The following is a 17,615-nucleotide window of genomic DNA, read 5'->3' on the forward strand; positions in this document are numbered from 1 at the left end:
TGCAGTGTTTTCAAGTTCTTAAGGGTGAGTGCACTGTACTGCTTAAGTTTTCCTTATATAAATTGCACCATTCCCTCTGTTAATCTACAACCATGAAGGAAAGGCAGGAAGGCAGAAAGGCAACCAGACCACCTGCAAGTTTAAAGCAAAAGGAATCCTGGGATCCAGTGTTGGATCCCTTAAGCTAAGGTCAGTTAGAAGAGATCTACCACGTAGTAACCGAAACCTCCTTTTTGCCACTCATTTCTAACAAAATGATGTTTTGTTTGGGCCTTAAATGCCCAAATGCCCTTTTTTTCCCCCCCAAATGACTATTGCTTCTTTGAATAACTCTGGAGTCATAGACCATATAGATGTAAATGCCATGCTATACATCTTGTGAAGAAGGCCAGTCTTTGTGCCAGGGAAAGAATTGCTTGCCTTTGTTACAGGAAACACAGTCAGAAGCAAATGAGGTCAGATTCAGATTGCCAAGCCAAGGGCAGGACACTTGGAGGCCACAAAGAGATTGTAGAGGTCGATTAGAAAAAAGGAAGAGGGTAGAGCTGGATTCATAAGCATGTGACCCGTGTGGCTGAACAAATTCCCATGTTTAGAAGGGCATACTTGGTTTAATGCTGAGCTGTCCTTGTCTTGTAATTTGTTACAATTGTTTTAATTTGAAAAGGGGCCCTGAATTTTCCTTTTACACTGGGCTCTGCATATATAGCTAGTGCTCTGGATAAGAGTTGCTGCTGCTGCTGCTAAGTCGCTTCAGTCGTGTCCGACTCTGTGCGACCCCATAAACGGCAGCCCACCAGGCTACCCCGTCCCTGGGATTCTCCAGGCAAGAACACTGGAGTGGGTTGCCATTTCCTTCTCCAGTGCGTGAAAGTGAAAAGTGAAAGTGAAGTCGCTCAGTTGTGTCCAACTCGTAGCGACCCCATGGACTGCAGCCCACCAGGCTCCTCCATCCATGGGATTTTCCAGGCAAGAGTACTGGAGCGGGTATAGTACCATACAATCCAGAAACTGTGGTCCTTAGTATTTATCCAAATGAGTTGAACACTTATGTCCATGTAAAAACTTACACCTGGGTCTTTCAAAAGCAGTACTTTTATTGCCAAAACTTGGAAACATTCAAATGTTCTTCAGTAGGTGGATGGATAAACTCTGGTACTTCTCGACAGCAGAATATTATTTGGCCCTCCCAGGGTTGTGGTGAAAGGTTTTCTTTCTGAACTGCCGGGCAGTTTGCCTCCCAGGACCGAAGGGTGGCGCTTTTCTTCCCGAGACGCACTTCCGTGCGCGAGGAGGGGTGACCAGCGAGGAGGGGAAGCTCTCGCTGGAGGCCGGGTCGCAGAGGCGGGAGGCCGGGCCAGGACAGGTTGGGCCGCAGCTTTGACGTGCAGCGTGGGGGCTTTCAGCAAGAGCACGCCAAGTGTATACACACCGTGCAAAACACGCTGAGCGTGCGTGCACCCATGTGTGCGTGGTGCTGGGAGCGCGCTTAAAGAGTAGGGAGATATATTTACAGAAAGCTTCATAGAGTAGTTTCATAAAGTAGAAATGGAAGAGTGAAATCTAGAAATATAGACCAATGGAACAAGATAAAAAGCTCAGAAATAAACCCATGCACCTATGTGTACTTTATTTTTGACAAAGGAGGAAAGAATATACAATGGGGTAAAGACAGCCTCTAAAATAAATGGTGCTGGGAAAAGTGGACAGCTACATGTAAAAGAATGAAATCAGAACACTTTCTAACACCATTCACAAAGATAAACTCAAAATGGATTAGAGACCTAAATGTAAGACCTGCTGCTGCTAAGTCACTTCAGTCGTGTCTGACTCTGTGTGACCCCATAGACAGCAGCCCACCAGGCTCCCCCGTCCCTGGGATTCTCCAGGCAAGAACACTGGAGTGGGTTGCCATTTCCTTCTCCAATGCATGAAAGTGAAAAGTGAAAGTGAAGTCGCTCAGTCGTGGCCGACTCTTAGCGACCCCATGGACTGCAGCCCACCAGGCTCCCCCGTCCATGGGATTTTCCAGGCAAGAGTACTGGAGTGGGGTGCCATTGCCTTCTCCAAATGTAAGACCAGAAACTATAAAACTCTTAGAGGAAAACATAGGAAGAACACTCAATGACATAAATGAAATCAAGATCCTCTATGACCCACCTCCTAGAGTAACAGAAATAAAACAAAAGTAAACAAGTGAGACTTAAAAGGTTTTACACAGCAAAGGAAATTATAAGCAAGGTGAAAAGACAACCCTCAGAATGGGAGAAAATAATATCAAAAGAAACAACTGACAAAGGATTAATTACAAAATATGCAAGCAGCTCATACAACTCAAGGCCAGAAAAATGAACAATCCAATTAAAAAGTGAGAAAAAGACCTGAACAGGCATTTCTCCAAAGATGACATACAGATGGCTAAAGATGCTCAATATTGCTCATTATTAGAGAAATGCAAATCAAAACTACAGTGAGATATCACCCCACACCAGTCAGGATGGCCATCATCAGAAAGTCTACAAACAATAAATGCTGGAGAGGGTGTGGAGAAAAGGGAACGCTCTTGCACTGTTGGTGGGAATGTAAATTAATACAGCCACTACGGAAGACGGTATGGAGATTCCTTTAAAAACTAGGAATAAAATCACCATATGACCCAGCAATTCCACTCCTAGGCATATATCCTGAGGAAACCAAAATTGAAAAAGGCACATGTATCCCATTGTCCATTGCAGCACTATTTACAATAGCTAGAACATGGAAGCAACCTACATGTCCATCGACAGATGAATGGATAAAGAAGTTGTGCTACATATACACAATGCAATATTACCCAGCCATAAAAAGGAACTCCTTGAGTCAATTCAAATGAGGGGGATAAGCCTAGAATCTATTATACAGAGTGAAGTAAGCCAGAAAGACAAAGGTAAATATCATTCTAACACGTATATACAGAATCTAGAAAAATTTACTGAAGAATCTATTTACAGGGCAGCAATGGAGAAACAGACATAGAGAATAGACTTATGGACATGGGGAGAGGGGATGAGAAGATGAGATGTATGGAACAAGTAGTATGGAAACTTACATTACCATATGCAAAATAGATAACCAATGGGAATTTGCTGTAAGGCTCTGGAAACTCAAACAGGGGCTCTGTATCAACCTACAGGGGTGGCACAGAGAGGGAGATGAGAGGGAAGTTCAAAAGGGAGGGGTTATATGTATACTTATGGATGATTCATGTTGAGGTTTGACAGAAAACAACAAAAGTCTGTAAAGCAATTATCCTTCAATAAAAAATAAATAAATTTTTTTTAAAAGTTAATTCCGACCACACACAGGTTAATTTTTAACCATGTGGACAGTGATGAAAAACCAGATTCTCCCTGATTATTTAAACAGAAACTATGTTTAAATAAGTGCATTCCAATACACCTAATATTCAACCCTCTTCAGTGCTGTCCAAGGTAGGTACAGGCTATTGCTGGTACTATTCAACAGAACTCCATTCCCAACACCAGTTTCTGGCATGGAACAGGAATTTGGAAAATGCTTTGCTGATTTATAATCTGTGCTAAAGTGGGCAATTAGAAAGTTTCTTTAAATAGTTCCTAAACACTCTTACTGTAACCTTAGGCATGTTTACAAGGAGCAAACTCAAAGCTATTTTTAAACTATTTAAACTAGTTTTGAAATTACATAAGAAAACATACCATCAAGATTCATCAGAAAATAATCTGGAGTACACTTTTTAGGTCTTAATTTTCCCCACTGTAGAATGCATTACTGTAGACTGAGGATATGATCTGAATTATCAATCTCACATGGATCTTGAGGCTGAAAAATTAATCAATAAATGTAGACTAATTTTCAGAGCAATGAAGTATAATTATGGTTTCTCTTTTATGTAAATCCAAACTCCTCTATTCCATTTAGAAAATGAAATACTAGACTTTTAGGGTATTATGGGGGGCTTCCCAGGTGGCTCTAGTGATAAAGAACCTGTCTGCAAATGAAGGAGATGTAAGAGACACAGGTTTGATCCCTGGGTTGGGAAGATTCCCTGCAGGAGGGCACGGCAACCCACCCCAGTATTCTTGCCTGGAGAATCCCATGGACAGAGGAGCCCAGCGGTCTACAGTCCATAGGGTCACGACACGACTGAAGCAACTTAGCAGCAGCAGGGTACTGTGGGAATAATATAAAATCCTCTTACTCCCAGGGAAAAGTGTATAAATTACTTCCCTCTGTAGTTTTACCCTACGTCAAACTTAATGCCTCCATAGGAAAACTCATATGGTTTTCCTTCCCTTTCATATGGTACCAGATTGTGATTTAGAGCTCAGGGTCAAAAATCCTTCCTTGGGAAGGTTACAGGAGGATCACACGAGCTAATCATCATAAAGACTACAGCTGTCTGTTGACATTCAATAAACAGCAAAAGGGCAACAAGAATGAGAATGATGATGAGACCAGGACAAATCTTTAAGTGTCATTTTAAACGAAGCTAAAAAAAAAACCCATTGTACCCCAAGAAATGCCTAACAGTGAGGAAGCAAAGTTTACCCAGCCAAGATTCATCATGACAGCCTTCTGAAATTCCTTCTTGTTTTCTCAACTCACCTAAGAATTACAGTTCTGTTTATATGGCAGGTCAATCCACTTGTGTTTCCCAGGCTGAGAAACAGCTGTTAGGCTGCAGCTTCGCAGGCTGAGGTGCAGCATGTGTAAAGGACACTCTACTGTTAAGGAACACAGTACGGAAAAGTATGCAGGTGATGGGACAAAAGCCTGAGATTTCTACTCTCTTTAAAGAACTGGAAAATATCTGTATATTCACCCTGCACCTCCCACTCCCTGATAAACCAAATGATGCTGCTCTCTTAAGAACTCTAGCTCCCAAACCCTTCTTAAAGCTCAACCATGTCTCTGTCAACTGATGAATCCAGTTGACAGGCTACAAATGAAATCCTATTCTAGCTTGTCTACCTGCAGATGCCAAGGGAGTAGTTAGTGAGGCAAGAAGGGAAGAGGAGGCTCCCCAATCAGGAGGGGAAAAAAACTATCTTTTACAGATAGATGGAAAAGAGGAAACTATTTGACGTCCACTTAAAAAATATGAAAGCAAAAGTGCCTTCCTCTCAGGTAGTTGAGTTAGTTGTCTGGCAGTCTCCTTAACCACAGTCTTGCCTTGTTTTAATTAGAGGAATGTGAGAGGAAAGAGAATCTAAGCAGGTGAGAAGTGGAACAAAGCCTGGAAAGGCCACTTCTAACAGCTATTTGTGGACTGAAAAGTAAGGTGGGTAAAGGCCAGGTGTCCTCCCCTCTCTTATCCCGTTCACACATTCATGTAGCACATTTACTGACCACTTACTGATGCTGAATACCACAGAAGCTGTCAAGGACACAGAGAAAAAGAACTGAGTCCCTGTCCTCCAGGAGATGGGTGTTGATAAAAAAAACAAGGCAGGAGAGCATTCCAGGTTTAAAAACAACAACATTTAACTGGTAGAAAAAATAACACATGCAGAGGTAGCCAGCAAGTGCAGAGCATATTCTGGAAGACTGAGGAGACCCGATACTTCTGCTTGCTCGTCGTTGAGCCAGTAAATGACATGTATCATGTTCTCACTGAGCAATATCCCTGCCCTGGAATTAGTTGTTGTTCAGTCACTAAGTTGTGTCCAACTCTTTGTGACCCTATGGACTGTAGCATGATAAGCTTCCCTGTCCTTCACTATCTCCTGGAGTTCACTCAAACTCCTGTCCCTTGAGTTGGTGATGCCATCCAACCATCTCATCCACTATTGCCCCTTTTCTTCCTGCCCTCAATCTTTCCCAGCATCAGTCTTTTCCAATGAGTTGATTCTTCGCATCAGGTAGCCAAAATACTCGAGCTTCAGCTTCAGTAACAGTCCTTCCAATGAATATTTAGGGTTGATTTCCTTTAGGATTGACTGGCTTGATCTCTATGCTGTCCAAGGGACTCTCAAGAGTCGTCTCCAGTACCACAATTTGAAAGCATCAGTTCTTTGGTGCTCAGTCTCCTTTAAGGTCAAACTCTCACATCGTCTGTGACTACTGGAAAAATCATAGCTTTGACTATACAGACCTTTGTCAGCAAAGTGATGTCTCTGCGTTTTCCTTCTAATCACTGGTCTCCTTTATTAAACTAAAATGGCAATTCTATTGGAGGTACAAAGATTCAGACTCCAATGTTTGAGTTAAGGGCAGTTTCTTTTCAGTTATACATCTCTCTCAGGGTATCTCGATATTTTCTACTTAGCTGTTTTGGTAGACTTGGCTATAAATAAAACGTGTTTAGGGCACTGTCCTTTGGTTTAGTTTTTAGTAGTTCTACCTAACTCTGTATGCTGAAAGAGTTCCTCTTCTTGAAGTTAGAGCAAGTTATGGAATCTAAGGAAATAATGAAGGAGATCTAAGGACTGTGGGTGGGTGGAGCACAAAGCGGGTCCATTATCATATGTTCCAGATATGAATGTTTCACTCCTTATCAAAAATAATAATCCCCACACACCCCCAGTACCACCTGCTACACCCTTTCAATATACTTGGTTTTATCCCTAGTACCCATCACTATCCAACCTATCCTTCTTTTTATTAACTTATCTATCTATAATCCATTTGACCCTTCTGAAGAGAAAGGATTTTTATTTTTTATCACCACTGCATCTCTATCATCCATAGTAGTACCTGGCATAGAGTAGGCATTTGATAAGTACTTGTTGAATGCATGCTGAATAAATGAATTCTATGGGACAGTCCCAATTCTAAATACTCGGTCACACTGTCCCCATAAACATAACCCTACCTACATCATATGATGGCTACTCCATTTCATCTAAGGGATTCTTGCCCACAGTAGTAGATATAATGGTCATCTGAGTGAAATTCACCCATTCCAGTACATTTTAGTTTGCTGATTCCTAAAATGTCAGTGTTCACTCTTGCCATCTCCTGTTTGATCACTTCCAACTTGTCTTGATTCACGCAACTAACATTCCAGGTTCCTATGCAATATTGCTCATTACAGCATCAGACCTTGCTTCCATCACCAGTCACATCCATGACTGGGTGTTGTTTTTGCTTTGGCTCTGTCTCTTCATTCTTTCTGGAGATATTTCTCCACTGATCTCCAGTAGCATATTGGGCACCTACCGACCTGGAAAGCTCATCTTTCGGTGTCCTATCTTTTTGCCTTTTCATACTGTTCATGGGGTTCTCAAGACAAAAATAGTGAAGTGGTTTGCCATTCCCTTCTCCAGTGAATCACATTTTGTCAAAACTTTCCACCATGACCTATCCGTTTGGGGTGGCCCTACACGGCATGGCTTATAGTTTCACTGGGTTAGATGAGGATGTGGTCCGTGTGATTAGATTGGTTAGTTTTCTGTGATTGTGGTTTTCATTCTGTCTTCTCTCTGGTGGAGAAGGATAAGAGGCTTATGGAAGCTTTCTGATGTGAGAGAATGACTGAGGAGGAAACTGGGTCTTGTTCCAATTTTCTGTTCATGGGTGGAGCTGTGTTCCCTCCCTGCTATTTACCTGGGGCCAAACTATGGTGGAGGTAAAGAAAATAATGGTGACCTCCCTCAAAAGATACCATACATGTACTGCTACACTCAGTGCCCCCAACACTGTAGCAGGCCATCACCAACTCACGCCTCTGACAGAGACTCCCAGACACCCACAGGCAACTCTGGGACAGTCTCCTGTGAGTCACTGTCTTTTCTCCTGGGTCCTTGTGCACAAGGTTCTGCTGTGCCCTCCAAGAGTCTATTTCCCAGTCCTGTGTCAAGTTCTGGCAGCTCTATGGTATATGGAATGCAAGGAGAGATAAGAAATCCTTCTTCAGTAATCAGTGCAAAGAAATAGAGGAAAACAACAGAATGGGAAAGACTAAAGATCTCTTCAAGAAAATCAGAGATACCAAGGGAATGTTTCATGCAAAGATAGGCTCGATAAATGACAGAAATGGTATGGACCTAACAGAAGCAGAAGATATCAAGAAGAGATGGCAAGAATACACAGAAGAACTGTACAAAATAGATCTTCATGACCCAGATAATCATGATGGTGTGATCACTCACTTAGAGCCAGACGTCCTAGAATGTGAAGTCAAGTGGGCCTGAGGAAGCATCACTACAAACAAAGCTAGTGGAGGTGATGGAATTCCAGGTGAGCTATTTCAAGTCCTAAAAGATGATGCTGTGAAAGTACTGTAATCAATATGCCAGCAAATTTGGAAAACTCAGCAGTGGCCACAGGACTAGAAAAGGTCAGTTTTCATTCCAATCCCAAAGAAAGGCAATGCCAAAGAGTGCTCAAACTACTGCACAATTGCACTCATCTCACACACTAGTAAAGTAATGCTCAAAATTCTCCAAGCCAGGCTTCAACAATACATGAACTGTGAACTTCCAGATGTTCAAGCTGGATTTAGAAAAGGCAGAGGAACCAGAGATCAAATTGTCAACATCCACTGGATCATCGAAAAAGCAAGAGAGTTCCAGAAAAACATCTATTTCTGCTTTATTGACTATGCCAAAGCCTTTGACTGTGTGGATCACAATCAACTGTGGAAAATTCTTCAAGAGATGGGAATACCAGACCACCTGACCTCCCTCCTGAGGAATCTGTATGCAGGTCAGGAGGCAACAGTTAGAACTGGACATGGAACAACAGACTGGTTCCAAATAGGAAAAGGAGTACATCAAGGCTGTATATCGTCACCCTGCTTATTTAACTTATATGCAGAGTACATCATGAGAAACGCTGGGCTGGAAGAAGCACAAGCTGGAATCAAGATTGCCAGGAGAAATCTCAATCACCTCAGATATGCAGATGACACCACCCTTATGGCAGAAAGTGAAGAAGAACTAAAGAGCCTCTTGATGAAAGTGAAAGAAGAGAGTGAAAAAGCTGGCTTAAAGCTCAACATTAAGAAAACAAAGATTATTGCATCTGGTCCCATCACTTCATGGAGAAATAGTGGAAACAGTGAAGACTTTATTGTGGGGCGGGGGGGGGGGGGGGGGGGGGGCCTCCAAAATCACTGCAGATGGTGATTGCAGCCATGAAATTAAAAGATGCTTACTCCTTGGAAGGAAAGTTATGACCAACCTAGACAGCATATTAGAAAGCAGAGACATTACTTTGCCAACAAAGGTCTGTCTAGTCAAGGCTATGGTTTTTCCAATAGTCATGTATGGATGTGAGAGTTGGACTATAAAGAAAGCTGATAGCTGAAGAATTGATGCTTTTGAACTGTGGTGTTGGAGAAGACTCTTGAGAGTCCCTTGGACTGCAAGGAGATCCAACCAGTCCATCCTAAAGGAAATCAGCCCTGAATGTTCATTGGAAGGACTGACGTTGAAGCTGAAACTCCAATATGTTGGCCACCTGATGTGAAGGACTGGACCATCTCATTTGAAAAGACCCTGATGCTGGGAAAGATTGAAGGCGGGAGGAGAAGGGGTCGACAGAGGATGAGATGTTTAGATGGCATCACCAACTCAATGGGCATGTTTTTGAGTAAACTCCAGGAGTTGGTGATGGACAAGGAAGCCTGGCGTGCTGTGGTCCATGGGGTCGCAAAGAATCAGACACAACTGAGTGACTGAACTGAACTGACTTGATAGGGACTTCCCAGATGGCTCAGTAGTAAAGAATCCACCCACAGTGCAAGAGATCCAGCTTCTATCCCTGGGTTGGGAAGACCCCCTGGAGAAGGGCATGGCTACCCACTCCAGTATTCTTGCCTGGTAAATCTGATGGACAGAGGAGCCTGGCAGGCTACAGTCCATGGGGTTGCAAAGAGTTGGACACAACTAAGCAACCAAGCACACACACATATACTTCTAAAAGGGGGGGGGAGGGGCAGGGAGGGAGAGTGTATCAAGAAGGAAGACTATTGTCACTTCCAATTAAGCCTCTTTAAACTTTAAGATTTTAAAAAGAAAAAAAAAATCAGCTTATGAAAAAGAATATCTGGGGAGAACAGGATTTCTGCTGCAAACCAGCCCTCGCAGAGGCTGATCATATTTGCAGAGGCAAAAGTCCATTATTTCCCCAACAACTTCAGAAATATTATTCTCTGGACAAAGGACCAGAGAGTGAGAGAGGGGGAACTGTCCTCCTTCTAAATGGGGAAGGAAAGCAGCCAAGCAAAAAGAGCTGGGAAAAGAACAATGGCCTCCTCGTGAGAAAGCGTGTTAAGTAGGTTGGTATTGGATCCACATTTTGTTGCACACAAATCCATCATTGTTCCTTTGTATTTTCTTTTCCTTTTCTTTCCCTTTTTTTTCCCCCCTGCCCTATTCACTATTACTGTCATCTCATGTGAGTTTTTTTAAACCATGATGTATTTGCTCAATTATCTGTAGACCTACAGCCTCTTCATCAAATTAGCTGATCTCTATTTATAGCTGATAATTCTGTACAGGAGATCTAATGAAATTTCCTGAGAATGAGAAAACTAAGTAAATTTTGTGTTGCTGTTTTTGACCCAAGGATTGTTGCCACTAGCCAAAAATTTGTTTCAATGAGTGTTATAAATTTATCTTTTTAAAAAGTAGTACTTTTCAAAAAGATAGTACTTTTCAAAAAGAAAAACTGGGCTGAGTAGTATCAGGAGATAACATTTCCACAATTTCCTTCACTCTCTACTTCAAGATCATATTATCTTAAAAAATTAATTTTGAGAGACAAAAAGAGAGAATAAACCTAAACAGACTTTGAATAATGATTCTATCAGGAAGGGAAGTCATCTGTACCTGCTAAGTATAACTGCAGAAAATGTGCTGATATATCTCCAGCAATTAATATGTAAAACTGTCAAAGAAACTCAACTGTAATACTCAGTACTCCAGTGTGACATTTTTGTTGTTCATAGTAACACATTTTCATAGCAACTATGAAACAAAACATTTAATTTCATTTACTATACTAAATTTATCCATTGTCTTAATGGCTTCTAATGATATTAAAAAGTGTAATAAAGAAAAAATTAAAACATATAGCATCATTAAGCCAGGGTCTAACAAAGACTCCAACCACATTCTGAGCAATGGATCAAAATCTATGTTAGGGCTTCCCTGGTGGCTCAGTAGTAAAGAATCTGCCTGCCAATGCAGGAGACATGGGTGCGATCCCTGGGCTGGGAAGATCCCACATGCCATAGAACAACTAAGCCTGTAAGTTGCAACTACTGAAGCCTACATGCCTAGAGCCCATGCTCCACAACAAGAGAAAGCAATGAGAAGTCTGCCCACCACAACTAGAGAGTAGCCCCCACTCACTGCAGCTGAAGTTTCAAAAGTCTAAACAGAAAGACAAGTTCTTACCTAGAATATTCAAAGGTTGACGAAACAACCAGAATGAGAATTAATACTAAACCCTGCTCATCTGGCAGAACTTAACTGCACCCTGCCCTGTTTTAAAGCTGTTACTAGGTGTGTTAAGGGTTCACAAAAATCAGTCAAAAAGAATTTAGAAGCCTTTGTGCACTTCTCTTCCAACTGATGATAAAATTATTTCACAAGACCAATGGCTCAAAAAAAGTGTCAAAGATGATACTGGCTCAAAAGTGTCAGAGCTGTTTTAACAGTCAAATATTCTTATCTTCCTTCTCGTCTTGTCATATTCTACTGACTCAATCAGTCCTGCCAGTCAAAATAATGAGGGAGTTAAACATTAGCTAAGAGTGCTACTCTAAGTGACTTTGAAAAAGCTACTTAACTTCTCCAACCTGTTCCTCTGTCTGGGAAATGGAGAAAAATAATACTTTTCTCACTGAGTGGGAGGATGCAGTAACGCATCAAAGTAGGACTTTCCTGGCGGTCCAGTGATACTGTAACAAAGTCAATAAGGACTTTAAAAGTGATCCACAACAACAAAAAAAATCTTTTAAAAAAGGCATGAAAGCATTTAAGACAATCCAGGCATATAGTACAAGCAATCAATGTAAATGAGCTGCTGTTGTTATCAGCATTTTTTGGTTAAACCATTAAAAATGTCATTTTTTAGACAGCTACATGCAAAAGAATCAAACTGGACTACTTTCATACCATATATAAAAATAAACCCAAAGTGCTGTAAAGACTTAAATGAAAAATCTGGAATCATGAAGTTCCTAGAAGAAAACAGGCGGTATGCTCTTTGACATCAGTCTTAGCCATGTATTTTTGGATACGTCTCCTCAGGCAAGGGAAACAAAAACAAGAATAAATAAATAAGATGACATCAAACTAAAAAGCTTCTGTACAGTAAAGGAAACTGTCAATAAAACAAAAAGGCCACCTACTGAATAGGAGCAGATATTTGCAAATATCTCAATATCCAAAATATACAAAGAACTCATACAACTCAACATCAAAAGAAAAAACAGGCCAACTAAAAATGAACACAGGATCTGAGTAGACAGTTTTCCAGAGAAGACATATAGATGGCTAATGGGCACATGAAAAGACACTCGACATCATTAATTATCGGGAAAATGAAAACCAAAACCACAAGGAGATACCACCTCACACCTATCAGAATGACTACCATCAAAATGACAACAAATAACAAGTGTTGACAAGGATATGGAGAAAAAGGAAGCCTGTTGGTGGGAATGTAAACTGTTGTATACTATAGAAAATAGCTTGGAGGTTGCTCAAAAAATTAAAAATAGAACTACCATACAATCCAGCAATTCCATTTTGGGTACTTTTCCAAGAAAAACAAAAACACTAATTCAAAAAGATAACATACACTTCAAAGTTCACTGCAGCATTATTTATAACAGCCAAGATATGGAAGCAGCCTAAGTGGCCATCCATGCTGCCACTGCTGCTAAGTCACTTCAGTAGTGCCCGACTCTGTGCGATCCCATAGACGGCAGCTCACCAGGTTGCCCCATCCCTGGGATTCTCCAGGTAAGAATACTGGAGTGGTTTGCCATTTCCTTCTCCAATGCATAAAAGTGAAAAGTGAAAGTGAAGTCGCTCAGTTGTGTCCGGCTCTTAGCGACCCCACAGACTGCAGCTTACCAGGCTCCTCCGTCCATGGGATTTTCCAGGCAAGAATACTGGGGTGGGTTGCCACTGCCTTCTCTGAAAATGGGACTAAGCAATGAAAAATGGGACTAAACAACTGATAAAACCAGTAACTTGGATAAACTGCAAAAAAGATTATTATGCTGGGCAAAAGAAGTCTGACACAAAGAAGTGCATACTGTTATGAGCCCATTAACATGAAGTTCAAGAACAGGCAAAACAAATTTGTACCGGTAGAAGTCAAAACAGTTTTATCAGAATACAGATTCTGTAAGCAAAGGAGTATGGGAGAACTTTCTGGAGTGATGGAAATTCTCTATATTTTCATGTAAATATGGTGAATGCATATGTAAAGTATTCTTCAAGGTGTACATTTAAAATATTTGCAACTCATTGGATATGACATATACCTCAGAGTACACACAAAAATCCATTATATGTAAACCAGAATGGTTAACTGAACAGATTGACAATTCCAAGGCTTGGCAAAGACATGAAATAATAGGAATTCTCATACACTGCTAATGAATGGATAAAGAGGATGTGGTGTGTGTGTGTGCATGGGTGTGGGTGTATATAGACTCATAGATTACAGCGAACAAACTGGTGGTTATCAAAGGAGAGGGAGTCGGGGGAGGGAAGATAAGTGAAATAGGTGAGGGAGATTAAGAGATACAAACTTCCAGCTATACAATAGATGTCATGGGGATGTAATGTACAGCATAGGCAACATAATCACTAATATCATAATAATTTTGTATGATGACTAATATTAACTAAACTTATCATAGTGATCATTTTGTAATGCACAAAAATATCAAATCACTATGTTGTTCATCTGACATTAATACAATATTGTAATCAGTTACAATTCAATTTAAAAATGTCATTTCTATAGGGCAAAATGGCCTAATATTGGCAATTTCATATGGTTCACCCCAAATTTACATTAATTATAATCAATTTATTCACATTAATAACAGTAGTAGTACTGACAAAGATTTTTGACTTCTTACAGTCCTACTTTAGGTTCCAAAATGTTCTCATTTTAGTTTGGAAATGTAGACAAATAGAAACTATTCTATTGCAAGTGCCTCTCTATTGATCTGTCTTCCCAAAAAGTTGTGTCAAAGTAAGGAAAGCCAGGCTACATCAGGATGCAAAAGATTAAAAAAGAATGAGATGACCACAAGATTTTTTTGCTCTTATATAGTTTAACCATTTGAGCCACTTGCCATGCTTATGACACTGTCCTAGGTCCTGGAGCCTAGGAATTTAAATTAAGGAAAGTTAAAAGAAAACATGGAAGTTTAGAGACCTCAAAAGGTAGAATTTCAAAAATTAGGGTGAGTTCAAGGAAAATAAAATGAAGCCCAAAGGAGAAGGAACATGTAAAAATACGGGACTAAAAACATGTTTCTGTATTTAATATTTTTTATTAAAAATAAATATATATTATTTCTGTGAGGCCTTCTGTAATGGAGCTTTGATTTGCAGCCATCATCCTAGTGATGTAGGTGCACTGAGCCATCCACATCCTCACATTTGGTTCCCCTTATGTCCAAATGCCCACTTTGTCAGGTGGGAGCCAAGGTTAAAAGGGCAGAGTTTGGCTCTAGAATGAGCAAGGGAACTGATACCCACAGGATTCTAGCCCATGACTTATCTCTCGTAAGGGAACTCCCTGCCCTAATCACAAACTAACTAGGCTAAAATGTGTTTAAAATGCCATCAACTTTATGATTTAGTACTTTAATGAGCACTCATAAATAACCCTTTTGAAATTTAATTAGAATCTTAAATCTAGATGTGAACCGCATAATAAAAATGAGAGCTCTCCTGGTCTCTGAATATCATGCACACAAAGATTCAAACAAACCAACTTTAGAGTAAACCTGGTCATCTACACTAAATAGTGTCATTGTCCAGGGTTCCAATATTAGACTGCCTAGATTTAAATCTCAAGCTTAGTAGCTACAGTAACTTAAACAAATTGTTTAACCATTTTGTGCCTCACTTTCATCATCTGTATGTAAATGGGGGGCACTATTAAGGCTACCTTATGCACTCTTGTGAGAATTAAATGATCTGACATACAAAAAGTACTTAGTAAGGTACCTGGCACATAGGAAATGTTGACAAAATAGTAGCAGTTAGTATTATGGTCATACTAATTACTCTGGTTATATCTATATTAATAATGATGTTATGAATATAGAAAACTAATGATGAACATTAGTAAGAATCATATTTTATATATATTTTATTTTATGGGGCTCCAAAATCACTGCAGACGGTGACTGCAGCCATGAAATCAGAAGATGTTTACTCCTTGCAAAGAAAGCTATGACAAACCTAGACAGTTTATTAAAAAGCAGAGACATCACTTTGCCAACAAAGGCCTGTATTGGTAAAAGTTATGGTTTTTTCTAGTAGTCATGAATGGATGGGAGAGTTCAACCATAAAGAAGGCTGAGTGCTTAAGAATTGATGCTTTAGAACTGTAGAGCTGGAGAAGACTCTTGAGAGTCCCTTGGATTGCAAGGAGATCAAACCGGTCAATCCTAAAGGAAAGCAACCCTGAATATTCATTGAAAGGACTGAAGCTAAAGCTGAAGTGCCAATATTCTGGCCACCTGATGCAAAGAGCTGACTCACTGGAAGACTCTGATGCTGGGAAAGATTGAAGGCAAAAGGAGAAGGGGGCAGGAGAAGATGAGATGGTTGGATGACATCACCAACTCAAGGGACACAAATTTTTTTAATTATTTATTTTTTTACTTTACAATATTGTATTGGTTTTGCCATACATTGACATGAATCCGCCATGGGTGTTACATGTGTTCCCCATCCTAAACCCCTCTCCCACCTCCTTCCCCATCCCATCCCTCTGGGTCATCCCAGTGCACCAGCCCCGAGCACCCTGTATCGTGCATTGAACCTGGACTGGCGATTCATTTCACTTGTGATAATTTACATGTTTCGATGCCCTTCTCCCAAATCATCCCACCCTCACTCTCTCCCACAGAGTCCAAAAGACTGTTCTATACATCTGTGTCTCTTTTGCTGTCTCACTTACAGGGCTATCATTACCATCTTTCTAAATTCCATATATATGAGTTAGTATACTCGTTGGAAAGACTCTGATGCTGGCAGGGATTGGGGGCAAGAGGAGAAGGGGATGGCAGAGGATCAGATGGCTGGATGGCATCACTGACTCGATGGACGTAAGTCTCAGTGAACTCTGGAGGTTGGTGATGGACAGGGAGGCCTGGCGTGCTGCGATTCATGGGGTCGCAAAGAGTCGGACACGACTGAGAGACTGATCTGATACTGTATTGGTGTTTTCCTTTCTGGCTTACTTCAGTCTGTATAATAGGCTCCAATTTCATCCACCTCATTAGAATTGATTCAAATATATTCTTTTTAATGGCTGAGGTCAGGAAGCAACAGTTAGAACTGGACATGGAACAACAGACTGGTTCCAAAGAGGAAAAGGAGTATGTCAAGGCTGTATATTGTCACGCTGCTTATTTCACTTATATGCAGAGTAAATCATGAGAAACGCTGGACTGGAAGAAACACAAGCTGGAATCAAGATTGCCGGGAGAAATATCAATAACCTCAGATATGCAGATGACACCACCCTTATGGCAGAAAGTGAAGAGGAACTAAAAAGCCTCTTGATGAAAGTGAAAGTGGAGAGTCAAAAAGTTGGCTTAAGCTCAACATTCAGAAAACGAAGATCATGGCATCCGGTCCCATCACTTCATGGGAAATAGATGGGGAAACAGTGGAAACAGTGACTGACTTTATTTTTCTGGGCTCCAAAATCACTGCAGATGGTGATTGCAGCCATGAAATTAACAGACGCTTACTCCTTGGAAGGAAAGTTATGACCAACCTAGACAGCATATTGAAAAGCAGAGACATTACTTTACCAACAAAGGTCCATCTAGTCAAGGCTATGGTTTTTCCTGTGGTCATGTATGGATGTGAGAGTTGGACTGTGAAGACGGCTGAGCGCCGAAGAATTGATGCTTTTGAACTGTGGTGTTGGAGAAGACTCTTGAGAGTCCCTTGGACTGCAAGGAGATCCAACCAGTCCATTCTGAAGGAGATCAGCCCTGGGATTTCTTTGGAGGGAATGATGCTGAAGGTGAAACTCCAGTACTTTGGCCACCTCATGGGAAGAGTTGACTCATTGGAAAAGACTCTGATGCTGGGAGGGATTGGGGGCAGGAGGAGAAGGGGACGACAGAGGATGAGATGGCTGGATGGCATCACTGACTCGATGGACGTTGAGTCTGAGTGAACTCCGGGAGTTGGTGATGGACAGGGAGGCCTGGCGTTCTGTGATTCATGGGATTGCAAAGAGTCGGACACGACTGAGCGACTGAACTGAACTGAATATTCCATTGTGTATATGTACCACAGCTTTCTTATCCTTTCATCTGCTGATGGACATCTAGGTTGCTTCCATGTCCTGGCTATTATAAACAGTGCTGCAGTAAACATTGGGGTACACATGTCTCTTTCAATTCTGGTTTT

General features: G+C 41.0%; 1 protein-coding gene across 2 annotated transcripts in view; it reads right to left on the reverse strand.

Moving 5' to 3' along the window:
- The window catches only part of PPM1L (protein phosphatase, Mg2+/Mn2+ dependent 1L), a 330,127-nt gene that overhangs the window by 236,982 nt on the left and 75,530 nt on the right, over positions 1–17,615 (reverse strand). Inside the window, exon 1 of one of the 2 annotated variants that reach the window (XM_055569182.1) lies at positions 3,717–8,983. The exons of the other annotated variant lie outside the window; for it this stretch is intronic. Within the exon in view, the coding sequence (XP_055425157.1) occupies positions 3,717–3,719 (3 nt within the window). The 5' untranslated portion in view covers positions 3,720–8,983. Of the gene's footprint in view, positions 1–3,716; positions 8,984–17,615 lie in introns of those variants that run through there. 2 annotated transcript variants of the gene reach the window in all.

This window comes from Bubalus kerabau, chromosome 2 (assembly GCF_029407905.1).
Source record: "Bubalus kerabau isolate K-KA32 ecotype Philippines breed swamp buffalo chromosome 2, PCC_UOA_SB_1v2, whole genome shotgun sequence".
NCBI classification, from domain to species: Eukaryota; Metazoa; Chordata; class Mammalia; order Artiodactyla; family Bovidae; genus Bubalus; species Bubalus kerabau.